Raw genomic sequence first — 14,502 nt, 5'->3', positions numbered from 1 at the left:
GATCTCCTGTGTTTCAGTGAATTTTGGTAACTTGCTACAGTATTTTGGCATAATGTTACCATACAGATTTGTTGCATTAAAAGAGGAATTTGCCTTTCTGGAACTTGGTGTTTTCTAATCTGCCCTTTTATTTGGTTCTGTTACCTGTTGGTTCTTCTTGCTGCCAAAAGCAATGCTGACTTGGCTCAGCTGTATAGCTGGTTTATAAGGCTAATGGCAAATCAGCTGTCAAACTTTTTCACTGAAATAATTTATTAATCAGTCTTGTGCATGATGTGGGAAATACCTCTAGAGAAGTCAGGATGAAAAATGTTTGTGTTTCTTAGTTTTTTCTGTATGTATTTGGAAGTACTTTTATGTGCAGGTACTCTTGCAATCTTACGTTGTAGTGTCCAATCAAGTTTTCTCATATAGCAACAACAGTTTCCTCTGTTTGGTCCAAAGATACAACTGAAAAACAACTGCAAGAGGTGAAAGCCTAATTACTCTACAGTCTAAATTACAGCTTTGCAGTTGCTTTAATAGATACTTTTCACAAAGTTTTGAAGTGTACTAAGTTGTTAAACTCTGCCTTTATGTCAGAGGTGACGAGGCTTTCCTTCTCTGTGATTGCTTTAATCAGGAGTTTCCAAGGCTGTTGAGTTGCTTGAGGACTTAGTTCTGAAAGGATAATTATATTGCTGCTTAGGAGAACTTTTAATGTGCATTTAAATATTTTTTAAATCTATGAAGCTGAGGAAAAACTAAAGCTTTTATGTAGAACTGGAATATGGCATAGTATTTTGTCTTAGGCTTAGTCCTGTGTGTCTTAATAGCAGCAGCAGCACTTTTCTTTCCTGATACGTACCAAAGCAGGAAAGGTGATTTCTTACCCTGTGTGTGTATGGTGACCAAGGGGTGTTTCCAAGCTTATCAGGAGGGATGGTTGAGAGGGCTGACCTTGCAACTGATGGGAGTTTTTCTTTTTCCTTCTTTTGCTGGGAGCACTTTGTTTTTTTCATTGGTGATGGATTTTTTCAGTCTTAGGCTGCTGCAGCAGGTTTGTCAGAAAAGCACGGAGGCCAAAAGACCCTCTGAGATTCTGTGGCTTTACGCTCCTTCAGAAGTTCAGGGATGTAACTGAAGGTAAAATTAAACTGGAAGTTAGGGTAATACACAGTGCTTTATTCCTAGCAGAAAACTGGTTTATAAATTTAAGTGAGATTATTCTGGGTGCTTACAGGTTGTACATATCACAGTATGCTATACACGTGAATGAAAAAATATTTCCGGTTGAATAAAAAAATAGAATTTAGATGGTATATTTTTCTTACAGAATTTCAGTTTTTCATTTTACTTTGAGATATAGCTGAAAATCTGTTATTTTATCACATTATGTGAGCCTAACATTTGTGAGCACTGTGGTTTTGGGATAGTTAAAATTTATTTCATTGCCTGCAGCATATTGTTATCCCTACTGGTATTGCACTTTGTTGCTTATCAGCCAGAGGGCATTTTGTGTGTGTCTGTATACCCAGGTATATGCAAGTATGAGGTGGTAAGCACTCCTATATACTGTTTTTTCTTCTTTCAAGTACTTACTGATCTCCTCTTAATATTAACTGAGTTTTATCTTTTAAGATTTGCCAGATTGCTTTATCGTAAGGTATTTAGTAGAATTAATGTTTGTATCATACCTGACTTTCTCAGTTACTCACATCTGCTTACCTTTTAGCTGCCAGTTAGACCTTTATGTGACTTGAGACATTTTTCTAGAAATACTGGCACAGCCTAGGTAGTGACGTGTTATACAGAAAATCTTCCTGATTTACCCCTAACAAGGATGGGGAAGGTGACAGCTCTTCTGCTCTCTCCTTTCAGCACTGTGGATTGGAAATGAAGCACTTAAGTTAGATGCTCTTTCTTTGTCTATTTAAGCTCACACAAGTGGAACATATTTTTGGAAAGGTGTTTCCAAGTGTACAGAATATTTTACATTTGTTCTTTGTTTGTACTGTCTTGTAACTGCTGGGTTGTGGGGGTTTTTTTTGGTTGCTTTCCTAGTGAAATTACTAGAATTAAAAGTTTAAGCTTTCCAGCTTCTGAGCAAAATGAGGCACCATAATTTGGCCATCTTGTGCAAAATGGTTTAGGAAAATGGTCTGGTGAAAGGCTGTAGTGTGGTGTGTAATTTAACACTTTGTCAAAGTGTATCTTTAGTTGCTGTGGGTTTCTGTTGCAATGGCAATTCACCATTGATCAAAACCATTACAAATAAGTTAGTCTAATTAGGTTATTCTCTCTGCAGAGCCTTTCCCTCAATCTTTGTTCACAGGTCCAGGTGAGGGGAAACAACTGAGCTGTAGTCCTTGATAAAACCTCTACAGGCAGGATACCTTCAGGAGGGAACCATCAGCAGCAAGTTTACTAAATTTTAAAAAACCACCTTTTTAAGGCTGTTGTCTATCGCTGCAACAAACTTAAACTACAATAGGGGCATGTATTCAGCCCTCAGACTGCCTTTGTTCTACCAGGTTCAGTCTTTATTAAAGGTGACTAACTGCTGGTGAAAGTTTGCCTCAAAAGTTTAAGGGGTTTCTGCCTGGACAGGTTGTTACGGTGTGTTTGTAGTTTTGGTAATGGCCAAGAGAATGGGTTTCACACAAAAACATGAAGATTGCTCTCTGTTCTGAGAGTTTGTTCCAGTTGTGTTAAATGCTTTAGTGAACAGGAGAAAAACTTAATTTAAAGTGTGGAAAAACCTTTCTCCCTTAAGATATCCCTGTTCTAGTAAATGCCTCAGATAAGTGGGTTATTTTTGAGTTGATTTTCTGGTAGGTTATCTGTTTAACTCTTTTACACCATTTGTCCAAATTATTTAATTCAGCTATTCCACTTCCAAGCTAGCTTTTTAATGATAGGAGATTTATCTTGAAGCAATTTTTTTCCCTCAGCATTTAAAACACGTCTATGAATAAAACACAGACAAGAAATCTTGCTATTAATTGCAGGCTGGAAATGGAGCATTGATACCAAATTAGGTATTGGGGCCCTCGAGGAACTCCTGAATAGAATTATCTCTGAATTTCCCTCAAAGAGATGAATTAATTGTTAATGCTGAATGGGTCAAAGTAATGGAATCCTAAAAATTTTAATGTAGTTCATTTTTGTATAGATTTATATATATCACTTATTTCCACAGCTGATTAATTCTGAGTAGCTGTCCTCTGAGATTGTCAGTGAACCACAGAAGTGGATAGTTGTACTGAGGATTTATTATTGTAACCTATCTATTTTAATGGTTTAATTGCTTTTAGTCATTGGAAAAAATATTTTCTTTCATTACAAACATAATGTCCAGCTGTATTTTGGCATTAAGAGAATTTATAAAATTTTTAGAAGTTCTAAAATGAAGTATTTTGTGTACAAGCTCTCCATTCTGGATCAATATGGAGATTTAGTTGTAGATACAGAAAACAAAATAAATAGGTATGGCTGTATGTAAATAGGTTTGTCACCAATGTTTTTTTGTTGTACAGGAATGTTCTGTTTAGTTTAAATGCAGTCACCAAGGAAACACTTTGCAGGTGAAATACTCTACGGCTTTAATATTCTGAACTGTTTTTATTCAGGGAGAAAAAAAAAGTTTACTTTATTTGCTATTATGAGAAACAAACTTGAAAACTTCTGTCTTATTTTCCAGAATAAATTTTACATAGAAACCAAGCTTAACAGAGACTTAAAAGATGACCTTATAAAGCTGTTTACGGAACATGTTGCGGAAAAGCACATTTACAACCTAATGCGTAAGTAAAGCTGTTGACTTTTCTTATAATGGAAGCCTGGAGAGCCACAGTGCTTTCAGACACTATGAAAATCCACAGCAAATAGGGATAAAATGCCAAATATTAGTGAACTTCAATACAAATTCCTTTAAGGCATGAGAAAATGTGGCACAGTTCAACTTTTTTTTTTTCAGAAATCTGACTTTGTATGAAGTAATGGTTTGCTTGAGATCTGGGGGAACCAGTATTTGTTTTCCCCTATGACTTGTGATTATGGCATAATGAATGTTTTATTGTTCTGTTGTTTATGCTGTTGCTTTTTAACTTCCTTACCAAAATATTGACAGGTGTCATTAAGAACGTGGTGTGGTCAAAAAACTGTGATACCTCTGGGGTTATTGCCATGATGTACTCAAGTACTGCTGTAGTTGGTGAGCTGCAGAATGATGACAGCAGTTTCTCTCTAAGGTTAATGGGTTAATGCAAATATAATGTGCTTCAAGTGATACCCACAGGAGCACTTAACGGGAAGTGTGACTCCTGTGGTGAACCACAATGTTTGTCTGAAACCTGCCACCTCTGAGAGTGTCTGTGTGAGCACAGGGAGCTTGCTGCTGGCCTGCTTTGCCCTTCAGAAGGGCAGCTAGCAAAGCATTAGAGCAATTGGAGTGGAGTTTATTGCTCTTTTTTTCTTTGCTCGGGTAGCAATGCCCTGCTCCCTCCAGCTGAGGGAAAGGAGCTGTGCTGTTGTTTCAGGCTCACTGAGAGGTGACATCCTGGGCAAGGGGTGGGTGAACAGGGTGTCTACAAGGTCAGGGAGCCTGGCATTCTGCAGTGATGGGAGATCATCAGCTCTGATGAGGTCTTCTTCTTGCCATCTGGAAAAGTCACTAAAGAGCAGATCACATCACCTTGGAAATAGCAGAACAATGAGGAGTGCCCAGCCATGGGCCTGATGTTTTCTTGTGTGCCAAAGAGAACTACTGGTATCATGAAACCTGGTAAGATGATTGCTGCAACAAGATCGTGGAAAATTTGGCTGATATTGCCTTAAAATGTTCAGATTTTTCAGGCAATTTTTTTTTTCCAGTGGCAAAGCAAAGGTGTAACACTGAATAAACCTGACATAAGTGATGTCAGATGAGTGTTGCTAAGTAATTAACTTTCTGCAGTGATAATAGCAGAATCAAATAGAAATTGCAGATGAATTGTTGAAAGGAAAAGACCTGTGGTGTTGTGTGTGTGTAATCAGAAATGCTTTTTCCCAGCTCTGTTAATTGCAGAAGTAAAATGAAAAGAAAAAAATGAAAAAAAAAAAAAAGTAAGCTGTCTGTGTTGCTGTATATGAAGTGTCTTGTTTAATGAGCAGCTTCCTTGGGTTCATTTCAGTCTGACCATCAGTTTGTTAAAGCTGTGTTATTTGGATTTTATGTCCCTTCTAAGTAAGATGATAAATACTGACAGGCGTGAACTCCTAACTGTGATCTGATTTAATTAAGTCTTGGATAAGAGGATCTATAAATTGAGTTAAAGTATGCCTAAATAAAATTTTAAACTTGCTAACAGGTTCTTGGGAAATAATTGAAGATACACAGCACATGATGTAGTACTGCAAATGTGCTGAAAAACTTCTAGTATTGTATTTTTTTCTGCCTTCCTTAGCTCTTTTTTTCTAGCTTCCTGAAATTCAAACCTTCCTTTTTGGAAATGTCAGGGCTCTATGAAAATAGAATGCAAGTTGGTGTTTGTTATTTGCTTTGCTTCCCAATGTCAGCGTTTGGTGCTCTTTGCTGATATTTGATACAGATTTGGTTCAGCAAAAAGATGTTTCTGTATTGTGAGGGGAAAAAAGTGCAGATATGAATGGGGATGCTTTGGAAATGAAAGTCAAGGAAGTTGTGATCTGCATGGAGAAATGAAATCCTGGGGCTGTTTTTTTAAGAGATGTTGCAACTGCCACTTCAGTGAGAAGAAGGATGCCTTCATTCTGTTTGAAAAAAAACCAAATTACAAAATTGGTTTAATCCATTTGTGATCTAGACTTGGAGGCTCAGAGTAACATCTGCTCTCACTCCTGAAATTTGTTGCTCTGTTTTTTTGTACGAAGTGGGTTTTGTTTATAGTACCTTGTCATTCTCTCAGAGCCTGGAAGCTGGCATTTCTATTTGAAGCTGTGTTCAGGAAGGACTGTAAGTACATTTCAGGTTCATTTGATTTTTGAAAAAGTTCCTGCTCCACTCCAAAAAGATGGGGGGGAAGAAGCCAGAAGAGCAGTGCAGCCCTGATCAGCTCAGACTCCCCCAGGCTGGGTTCCCTTGTCCCTGTGCTGGCTGGTGGGAGGCTGGAAGGTGCAAGATCAACAGCTGCAACAATGGTCTCTGTGATTGGGAGCACTTCTCTGAGCACTTGGTTGCAAAAATTAGAGCGATCAAGGTGTCAATTCATTATTTACAGAGGAAATATTGCCTAAGTGAACATTACTTTGACAAATTTTTCCTGTACCAATGCCAATTTGGTTCCATTTAGGGTTTGATAGATGAAATTTTTTTTTTTTAAAAAAGCACTTCACTATCTGGAGCACTTCAGTTAAAGTAAATGCATAATAAAAACCCACAATACACAGATCCATGAACACAGTTGTGTTTGTGAAACACTTTTACACCCACACATTTATCAAGTCAATGCTCTTCAAATTAAAGTGGGTGCATTTGAACTAAGTGAATATAACCTGATTATTTTCCTTACAAAGCCAAAGCTGGCTCTTGCTGGTAAGACTGCTGCATTCAGTGGCAAAGGAGAAGTTGCCATGTGTAGAAGTGCTTAACTGAATGTAACAAGCAAAGATACAGCATCTTATTTACAGGAAGCTTCAGAAATGAGGGTGGGAGGGGGAGAAGGTGCAGATAATATCCTCATGTCACTAGGGAAGGGGTGGTGGAGAATGTCATCTTTGTTCCTGCTACAGTCCTGCATGAGGTGACTTGTAAGCAGAAAAGCTCAGAAATAGGTTTATTTTCTCCTTATGCAGCCACTGTCTCTTCTGATAGTCCTGCACTGCAATTTCCGTGCCCTGGAAACATCCTGCCTGTTTATTCTGATCTAGAAAAATGGCAATCACTGCATGAAAGTGCATAACAGCTTCTGAAACTCTCTACTTCTAGTACTTGCAGTGGGTAAAATTCAATGGCAGAGTGTTTGCAAGTAACTGCCACTCTTCTCCTTTTGGACATTGGCAGCTTAGTGCCCAAACCAAGCTCACTTTTGAATCTAACAAAAGAAGAAAAGCCATTAAGGGCATAGTGTTGTGTCTCCTTGGTGGAGAGATCACTTGGGTTTAAATTACAAGAGTTTGCAATTATTCCTGTTCTCTTCCTGAAAACTAAAGAAAGGAGGGTGAATGCTAGGCTGGAATCCTGCTCTGGGAGGTTGGTGAGGTTCCCAGCATCTCCATATTGAGCAAAAAGCAACAGAAACTCCAAGCTGGTCATAGAGGTGAAAGCTGGTTTAGAGGGCAGTCTGAGTTGAATATATATAGAATTCTTTGCTTACAGCACTGTTTGTGGGGGTAGTAGGATGTATCAGATTGATTAGGGCACTTCCAAATAAGCCTTATCATATCTCTGTAGTACTTCAGCCATTTATATCTGTGTGTGTAGGGGCTGTTTCTTGCCTTAGACATTATTGTTGTGAGTTCAAGAAGTTTTTTACTCTTCAAAGAGCAATGTGCTGGTACAGATCGTTCAGTACAAGTTGGTTCTTCCCAAAAAAACATCTGTCTGCACTTTTGTACAGTAGTTACTCAACTGGGAAGTCAGGTGAACTTTATGAGAAGGAAAATAGCTTTGTGCTGCACTTCTGATTTTGTTCCTGTTGCCTGGGGTAATTACAGAATCAGCCGCTGAAGCCTGAGCACACAGAGTGGTTACTGTGTGTGGATTCTAAAGGCACGCAGGCAGTTGCAGAGTGTAGTTCTCCATGTCAGTGCCTGTGTGGGTTCAGAGCTAAAACCCAGTGTAAAAATACATCACATAATTTGCTGAAGTAGAACTTTTTCTCATGGTTTTCCAAGGAAAACTTCTTTGAAAAAAGTCAGGAGAAGGGAGACCACTCACAGTCTACTTCATTATGTTTTCAGCCTCTAGCTAATTACAGAGGAAGCCTTTTCTCTGAAGATTTTTACATATGACAGCTTTGTTTCTTCCCAGTTAGGTCACTTGGATTCAGATGAGGGGAAGAGATCTTGTTGTTCCATTTTATTTTTTTGTTGGAGGTGTATTAAAGTTCAATAGAAGAGCGGTTTATGTTGGAAAAGGTTTTCCTTTATAAAAACAGGAAAGATATTTCCACTGCATTGGTGTTTTCTAAAAAGTACCAGAAAAGTTACTTGAGCATTGGAAAGGGTTGCTAACAGCTCTTTAACAATGAAGTTGTCCAGATTTTTGATGCAGCAGTAGAAATGTAATGCAAAATTACAGAGAATGAATCTATTTATAGCTGTTAGAGGCTGATGAATGTAGCTGGCAGGATGTTGCCTGCGCAGGGATTCTCCTGTTGTTGTGCAGTGGCTCAGTAGGAGTGTTTGTTGCTCTGTGGGCACCCAGCCCTACGTATTTAGCAGCTGTGTTTTGCTGTGCTGACCTCCCAAAGCCTGTTGATGTCAGTGAAGCAAGGGACCCTCCTCATCTCTTTGGCTGTGTGCTGCTTTGACAAAATGCCTTTCACTAATAAATGCCGTATCCAGCTTTTGTTGGTGAATACAGAGCTCTCTGTTTGAGAGGAGCAGTGCAAAAGGCTGAGAGAAGGACTGATTGATGCCAAGTTCATGGCCTGACTCTACAGCTACAACAGAGACCGCAGGGTTTGTTTTGAAGTGTGCTGGGGTTTTTTTATTCGCTCCCCATGCCTCACCCTTTGGCAGAGATACGCAAGAAAAAGATGGATTGAATTGACATTCACGCTGTTTGAGGTGACATTTCTTTCCCCTCCCTCCATTTTGACATCTGTCTCAAACAATCTGCATATGAGAAGCAGCCTGTTACTGCCTTGACGCACAAACTGTGGAGAAAATGCCCTGACAAAGGGAGAAAACACTCTCATGGTGTTTCAGCTTCTTGCAGAGAGCATTGCCCCCAGCCTTTCTGTGTGCTGCTGACAGTGAAGGAGTTGTTCATTGTGCTTCTCATTTCCGTGTCACATCTAATGACTGTGTTTCATAAGGAAAATGATCTTATTCTTGAATGTCTGTCCTGAGTTGGTTTTGACAGAAATGCCTAGAGCATCATTATAGGTTTGGTGCAGCAGAACCATGGGCTTTTATCTGAAAAGTTTGGGCCCTGTAGGCAAAGCTGGGGGTTTCATTGCATGGTTTAGGCTGTCTGCATTAATCAGTGGGGTGGTGTAAAGGGAGCAGAGTATAAAACACCTCTGTGTTGATGTTGAGGACCCAGTGCTGACCTTTCCCTGCTTTTTGGAGAGTTTTATTTCCCACTTGCTAATGTCTGCTCCTTTGGACAGAGTGCCAAGGAGTAGCAGTTCGAGCACATCTGGTTTAATCTTGCCCAAAAGGAATTGAAGTAATATGCTCCAAGGCAGCTCTGTCATACCAACCAAGGAGCAGCAAAGTGGGGATGATCAGTGAATTTGCTTCAAAATCACATTTCTAATCTGAACTAAAGCTTTAATATAGAAACTGCCCTCAGGCTTTCGAAATCATTATTCTTTTTGGTTTGGGACACAGAGTGATGACAGAAGCAATGTGTTTTAAAAATGTCTTTTTGGATTACTGAGGCCCTTTCCTTCTGTAATACATTGGATGATATTCGGCCTCTAGACACTGCTTTGTTTTCTCCTAAAACTCTGAAAAGTTAGTATGAGAAGAAAATCTGCACAACTCCACTCTGCCACGTTCATAAACTATATCTCTTGCTTTTTAAGTTTAGGAATGAGACAAAAACAAAGGGAGATATCGTTAAAAAATAAATATTAAAAAAGGCAGAATTACTGGCCTGTGGAGTGTCTCTGTCCTTAGAATTAGCATATGTGTCAGGATAGGTAAAATAAAATATTTCTTCCTCAGGGCCTTAAAAATGAAGAAAGGTAGTGGAGCACTAGGAGGAAATAACAATTAATTCCAGTGTGTTTGTGCTAGACTAAAACAGGGTGATTTCTGTTAGAATTCCTCTGAAACAAAAAGCTAATGTAGCCTTTTCTCCAGCTATAAAGCTGTTGAGGTTCCAGCTTCTGACAGTAAATGATTTGGGGGGCAAGAGGGTTCTCTAGCAGAAAAGGTCCTTTTTTTAAGATGTAGGGAAAGGATGCATTTATTCTGAAGTTCCATATTAAAAATAATTTTAAAAGAAATTTATGCATCTACAGGATTGTAAATTTCAGTATTTAATTTCTAGCTTATTTCGTCTTGGCAAATAGTTTAATCACTTCAAATTTCCAATTCTAACCTTATAAACAATGTTCTCCTTCCTCTCCTTCCTTCTTTCCTTCCAAATATTGGTAGATACGGATAACTGAGATCTATGAATCTGGAAATCAACTGCAGTATTGTTCCACTTCTTTTCTGGCCTGTGGGGAGGGTACTGGGGTGCTGCTATTGCAGAAAAGTTGACCATTCCTTCAAAACTCTTGTCACATTAATGTCACCCCTTTCTTAGACTTCAACAGTTAACCCTGCACTCTCCAGGGCTAAATAAAGTAGCTTTTGTAGCTGTTAATCTTTTACACCCCCTGTGCTCTGCAAATCTGATGGAATAATCAATATTTACACACTGAGCAGTTTAAGGGTGCCATTGCTAATACTGAAGTCGCAGCTGTAATTTGACAGCTAAGGACTAAGTAATTGTGTTGTAACAATACTGGAAGCAGTCTGCGTTGTTACCAAGTACTGTAGAACACATTCAAATTCTTTAAACAGCAATCTACATGCAAATTTTGCCTCTGAACTAAACCTTTCATCAAAGAATTTAGGACATTTTAAAAAGTTGCAGCTACGTTTCTTATTTTCCTTGTTTCATGTTGATTAAGTTGCAGCACCTCAAATTAAGTTGGAAAATACAGTCTCAAGTAATGACCACCATGGTTAATCTGGCTCCTTGTCAAAGAAATAGGAGTAATATTCCAATTTCAGTAAGGCCTCATAAAAATATAAATGTGAAAATACCACCTTATTTTCCAATTATACAAGTCCCAAAGCATATATCTCTACATTTATAGCTGTGTTTTTCATATTTATTCTTTTTACAACACTGAATATTTTCCGTGTGATTAAGGCTCGGAATTTTTATTTTGTAGCATTTTTATTAGGTACTTAATAAAGCTTTTGGTCTATGTAATGAGTATTTTTAAAATAGACTGTGGCTTTATTAAATGCCTAGTGGCAAATGTTTAGTAATAAAACCAAATTTTTATCTCTTTTCTTTTCTGATCTACATTGTAATTCATTACAAACTTATAAAGAATTTAAGTTGGTAAAAATTTGTTTTTAGTTCTGTTTAAAGGAAGATAAAATACCAGGATCATGAGGAGTTTGATGTAACTGCAAGTGTGAGGGTTAAGCCAAAGAGAAAGTCAATTTTCATTCAAAAGGCTTTTGAAGTTCTAGGTCAGTAATTAACATGGAGGAACTGTACCTAGATTAAAGGAGTGAAAAGGTAATAAATGATCAAGCTTCATCAGACAATTTAATAATAAAATAGGCAGCAGGTAAAAAGACCCCAACAAACCCAAAATGCCAAATAACAGCAATAACAAACAAGCACAAAAACCTGACCAACCTTAGAGAAAAAACCCACAACCCAAAATGGCAACAACAAAAACTTTCAGCTGCATCTTGGGCGCCAGCAGTGGCAATTCCCTCCCTGTTTAATTGCTGTTGGCATCTGGGTTCGATCCAGTGCTTTGCATGGACTGGGATAAAGGAACCATCTTCAAGGTGAATGGGATTTTATGACAGTGAAGTGGAAAGGTTTGTGTGGTCAGATGGACCCTGGATAATTTAGCTGAGAGAAAGGCAATTTATCCTAGTACAGATTTGACTCTGTGGGATCTGCAGGTCCTCCCAAGGGGCAGAAGTGATTTAGGTATGATTTGTTAAAATAGCCTACTTTGTAGTTCTGTCAAAATTACTACAAAGGGAGGAAAAAACCCCTGGTTACTAACATGCAAAAGTTTCACTTTTCTGCCAAAAAGGTTACATCTTTGCTAAGTAAAGAAATCTGTTTTCAAAGGATTGTTGAAGAATAGAAAAAGCTTTTTAGAACAGCTAAATCCTAGTTTTTGAAGTCAATCTTGAGTTATAAACAAGTGAATTTGAGCTTGTTAAGATATCATCTGCTACTCCTGGAATTACTGGGCTCCTGGATCTTGCCCCAAGTGCCCCACTGTAATTAGGAAGTAGCTTAGTGTTCATCAAGGGTTCTCCAATGCTGCTGTGCAGTAACAAGGTACCTTGATTACTGCAGAGTATCTGAAGTGTTGCAGGTTCATACCTGACTTACTCCAGTGTTGTTCATTCACTGTTCCTCAAAAATCCTTGAGCCATTTTGGGTATTGTGTCTTACCTCAGTTCAAGGATATTTCAAATCATCTTGTACCTTTCTGCAATTAATGCATTTCATCATGGGAACCCACACTTCTCTTCTTTGATTCTGCCAGGAGTTATTTTCAAGACTATTTACAGGTTAATTAACCTGTTTGCATGTTAGTTAGTCTGTAGAATGTGATATTAATTCATGAACACTCTGGAGGTGGTCAGATGGTATCATGGTGTCATTACCACTCTCATTCAGCTGAGGTTCAGTTTTATTCTGCCTCTCCCTCCTCTATCTTTGTAAATGCTGCAGGTGCAGTTCTGGGAGTAGGTAGAAGGAGTCTGTGCAACTTCTGTGTTGCAGACTCTCACTAATGATTCTAATAAAGCAAGAGTCAAAGCCTTAGTATTTGTTAGTCTTTTATAAGATTGTAAAATAACAACAGAGATAATTTCAGCATGTCTGGCAGAGCTGTTTCTATTCCTTGAGTGAGCCTCTCAAGAAGTCATACAGGACTGAATGAATGTCGAAGTTTGTTTCATTGCAAAACTGAAAATGAATTTGTGTGCAAAGAAGTTTTACATCTTTGCATCTTAATTTACAGCTTTGTCTTTAATTTACATTGAGATCTTTTGGTTCTATCCAGAGGGGAGTCTTGCTTATTCTTATGGAAATTGTTTTGAAAACACAAATCCTACAGCAGTGCTATTCATTTTTCGAGGCTTGATGTCCAGCTTTTGGACAAGCTGGGTTAGTTTAAACTGTATGGCTTATTGAACAGGTTATTCTTTAATTTTCTTTATTGAAAATCAGGTAATACATGCCATTGCATTGTTACATTGTTGAATATGATACTGTCATGCTTTTATTTATTGACTGTAAGTCAGGCGTGAGTGATTTAAATCTGCAGTGTAGTAGGTGATGTGTGCATTTGCAGAAAGCAAGATAGGAAATATTAATTTCTGAAGCTGCAATAAAGTGATGAAGATTTTTTGTTTTAAATAATTTGTTTTGCATATTTTAGGAAAGTAATTTAATGTGCACATATTAAGAACAAATTCACAGTTCTTTGGGTACTTTGCAGTTCTATTGGTGATGCTTAGGCTGAAGTGGCCACAGTCTAATTAAATATATAAATATTTGTGTATGCACACACATTGTTTGGATTGTGCATTACTGTCACATTATAAAGCACTATGCCCATTTTAATTCAATGATTTCCAACTTTCTTGGCTGCCAAGAGGCTGTTTGACAAATCTTTAGGAAAAGGGCTGTAAATATGTCATTACAGAACAAATCACAGGCTCTCACACCCTCAAGGCTTCAGCTGAAATGAGCAAGCACTTTTAAGATGGCTCTTTGTAAAATAAATGCATCTATAACAGTTAAATATAACAACTGTGATTACTTGAAGGTTACAAAAGAGTACTTTGTTTTAATTTCCCTATGACATGAGCACTTAAACAGTTTCAGAAAGATAAGAAAAAACATGCTACTGAAGATTTTTCGTTCTATTTAAGTATTCTAGTGGCAGATGCTGAAGCCAGAATTGGAGATGCTCTGAAGGTTAAAAAGCAGAGCTTCTCCAGTGTAAGCCAAAGAGATATGTCCCTTAGGTGGAACTGTAAGAGTCAGTTCTCCTCCATATGGTGGGCGCAGAAAGGTGCTCAACTGCTTGGTAGAGAAATGAAAATCAAGAGGTAGCAGTTTGTTTACACCTTCTTAATTTCTTTTTGTGTGTGTATTTCTGTAATTCAGATGTATGTACAAAGCTCCTATAAATATAAATAAGGATAAAAACTTGTATATCATAACATAAACAGTAAATGTGCTATTGCCAGGTTTTTCCTCAAGAGGAAGGTGCAGTTATTAACTTGTGTTTAAAGGAACAACTTTTCTTCTTCAACATTTACAATTTTAGCACTACATGTGCATAGACTTTGAATCCATCCTTAGTTTTGTGTGAAAAATTCTAAATGCTGTGAAGTATGGATTTGTGGATCTTCAGGTGTTTAACACACTTGGTATAAGAGTGCTTTCAAAAATAAATTGTTTGCTTCAGTTCTGTGTCTGAATACTTAAAGCTAAAACAAATGCTTCGTTTTACCCAACCCCTGCTACCTCCAATAAATGAAAAGGAAGTTATTCCACATTTTCACTATACATAATTTGAGCAGGATACTTCTATCTAAAGGTGA

The 14,502-nt window shown here is 37.9% G+C and overlaps 1 protein-coding gene across 2 annotated transcripts in view; it reads left to right on the top strand.

Annotated features, from left to right (window-relative positions):
- CACUL1 (CDK2 associated cullin domain 1) overlaps nt 1-14,502 on the top strand; it is a 45,147-nt gene that overhangs the window by 22,373 nt on the left and 8,272 nt on the right. For both annotated transcript variants that reach the window (XM_042019435.1, XM_042019434.1), the window contains one exon: nt 3,683-3,785. In XM_042019435.1, the coding sequence (XP_041875369.1) occupies nt 3,683-3,785 (103 nt within the window). The remainder of the gene's footprint in view (nt 1-3,682; nt 3,786-14,502) is intronic.

This window comes from Corvus kubaryi, unplaced genomic scaffold (assembly GCF_017639235.1).
Source record: "Corvus kubaryi isolate FWS band 111438036 unplaced genomic scaffold, C.kubaryi_AGA036_p1.0 138, whole genome shotgun sequence".
Taxonomy (NCBI): Eukaryota; Metazoa; Chordata; class Aves; order Passeriformes; family Corvidae; genus Corvus; species Corvus kubaryi.
The sequence above is the reverse complement of the archived record's forward strand: the minus strand, read 5'-3'. Positions and strand labels throughout refer to the sequence as shown.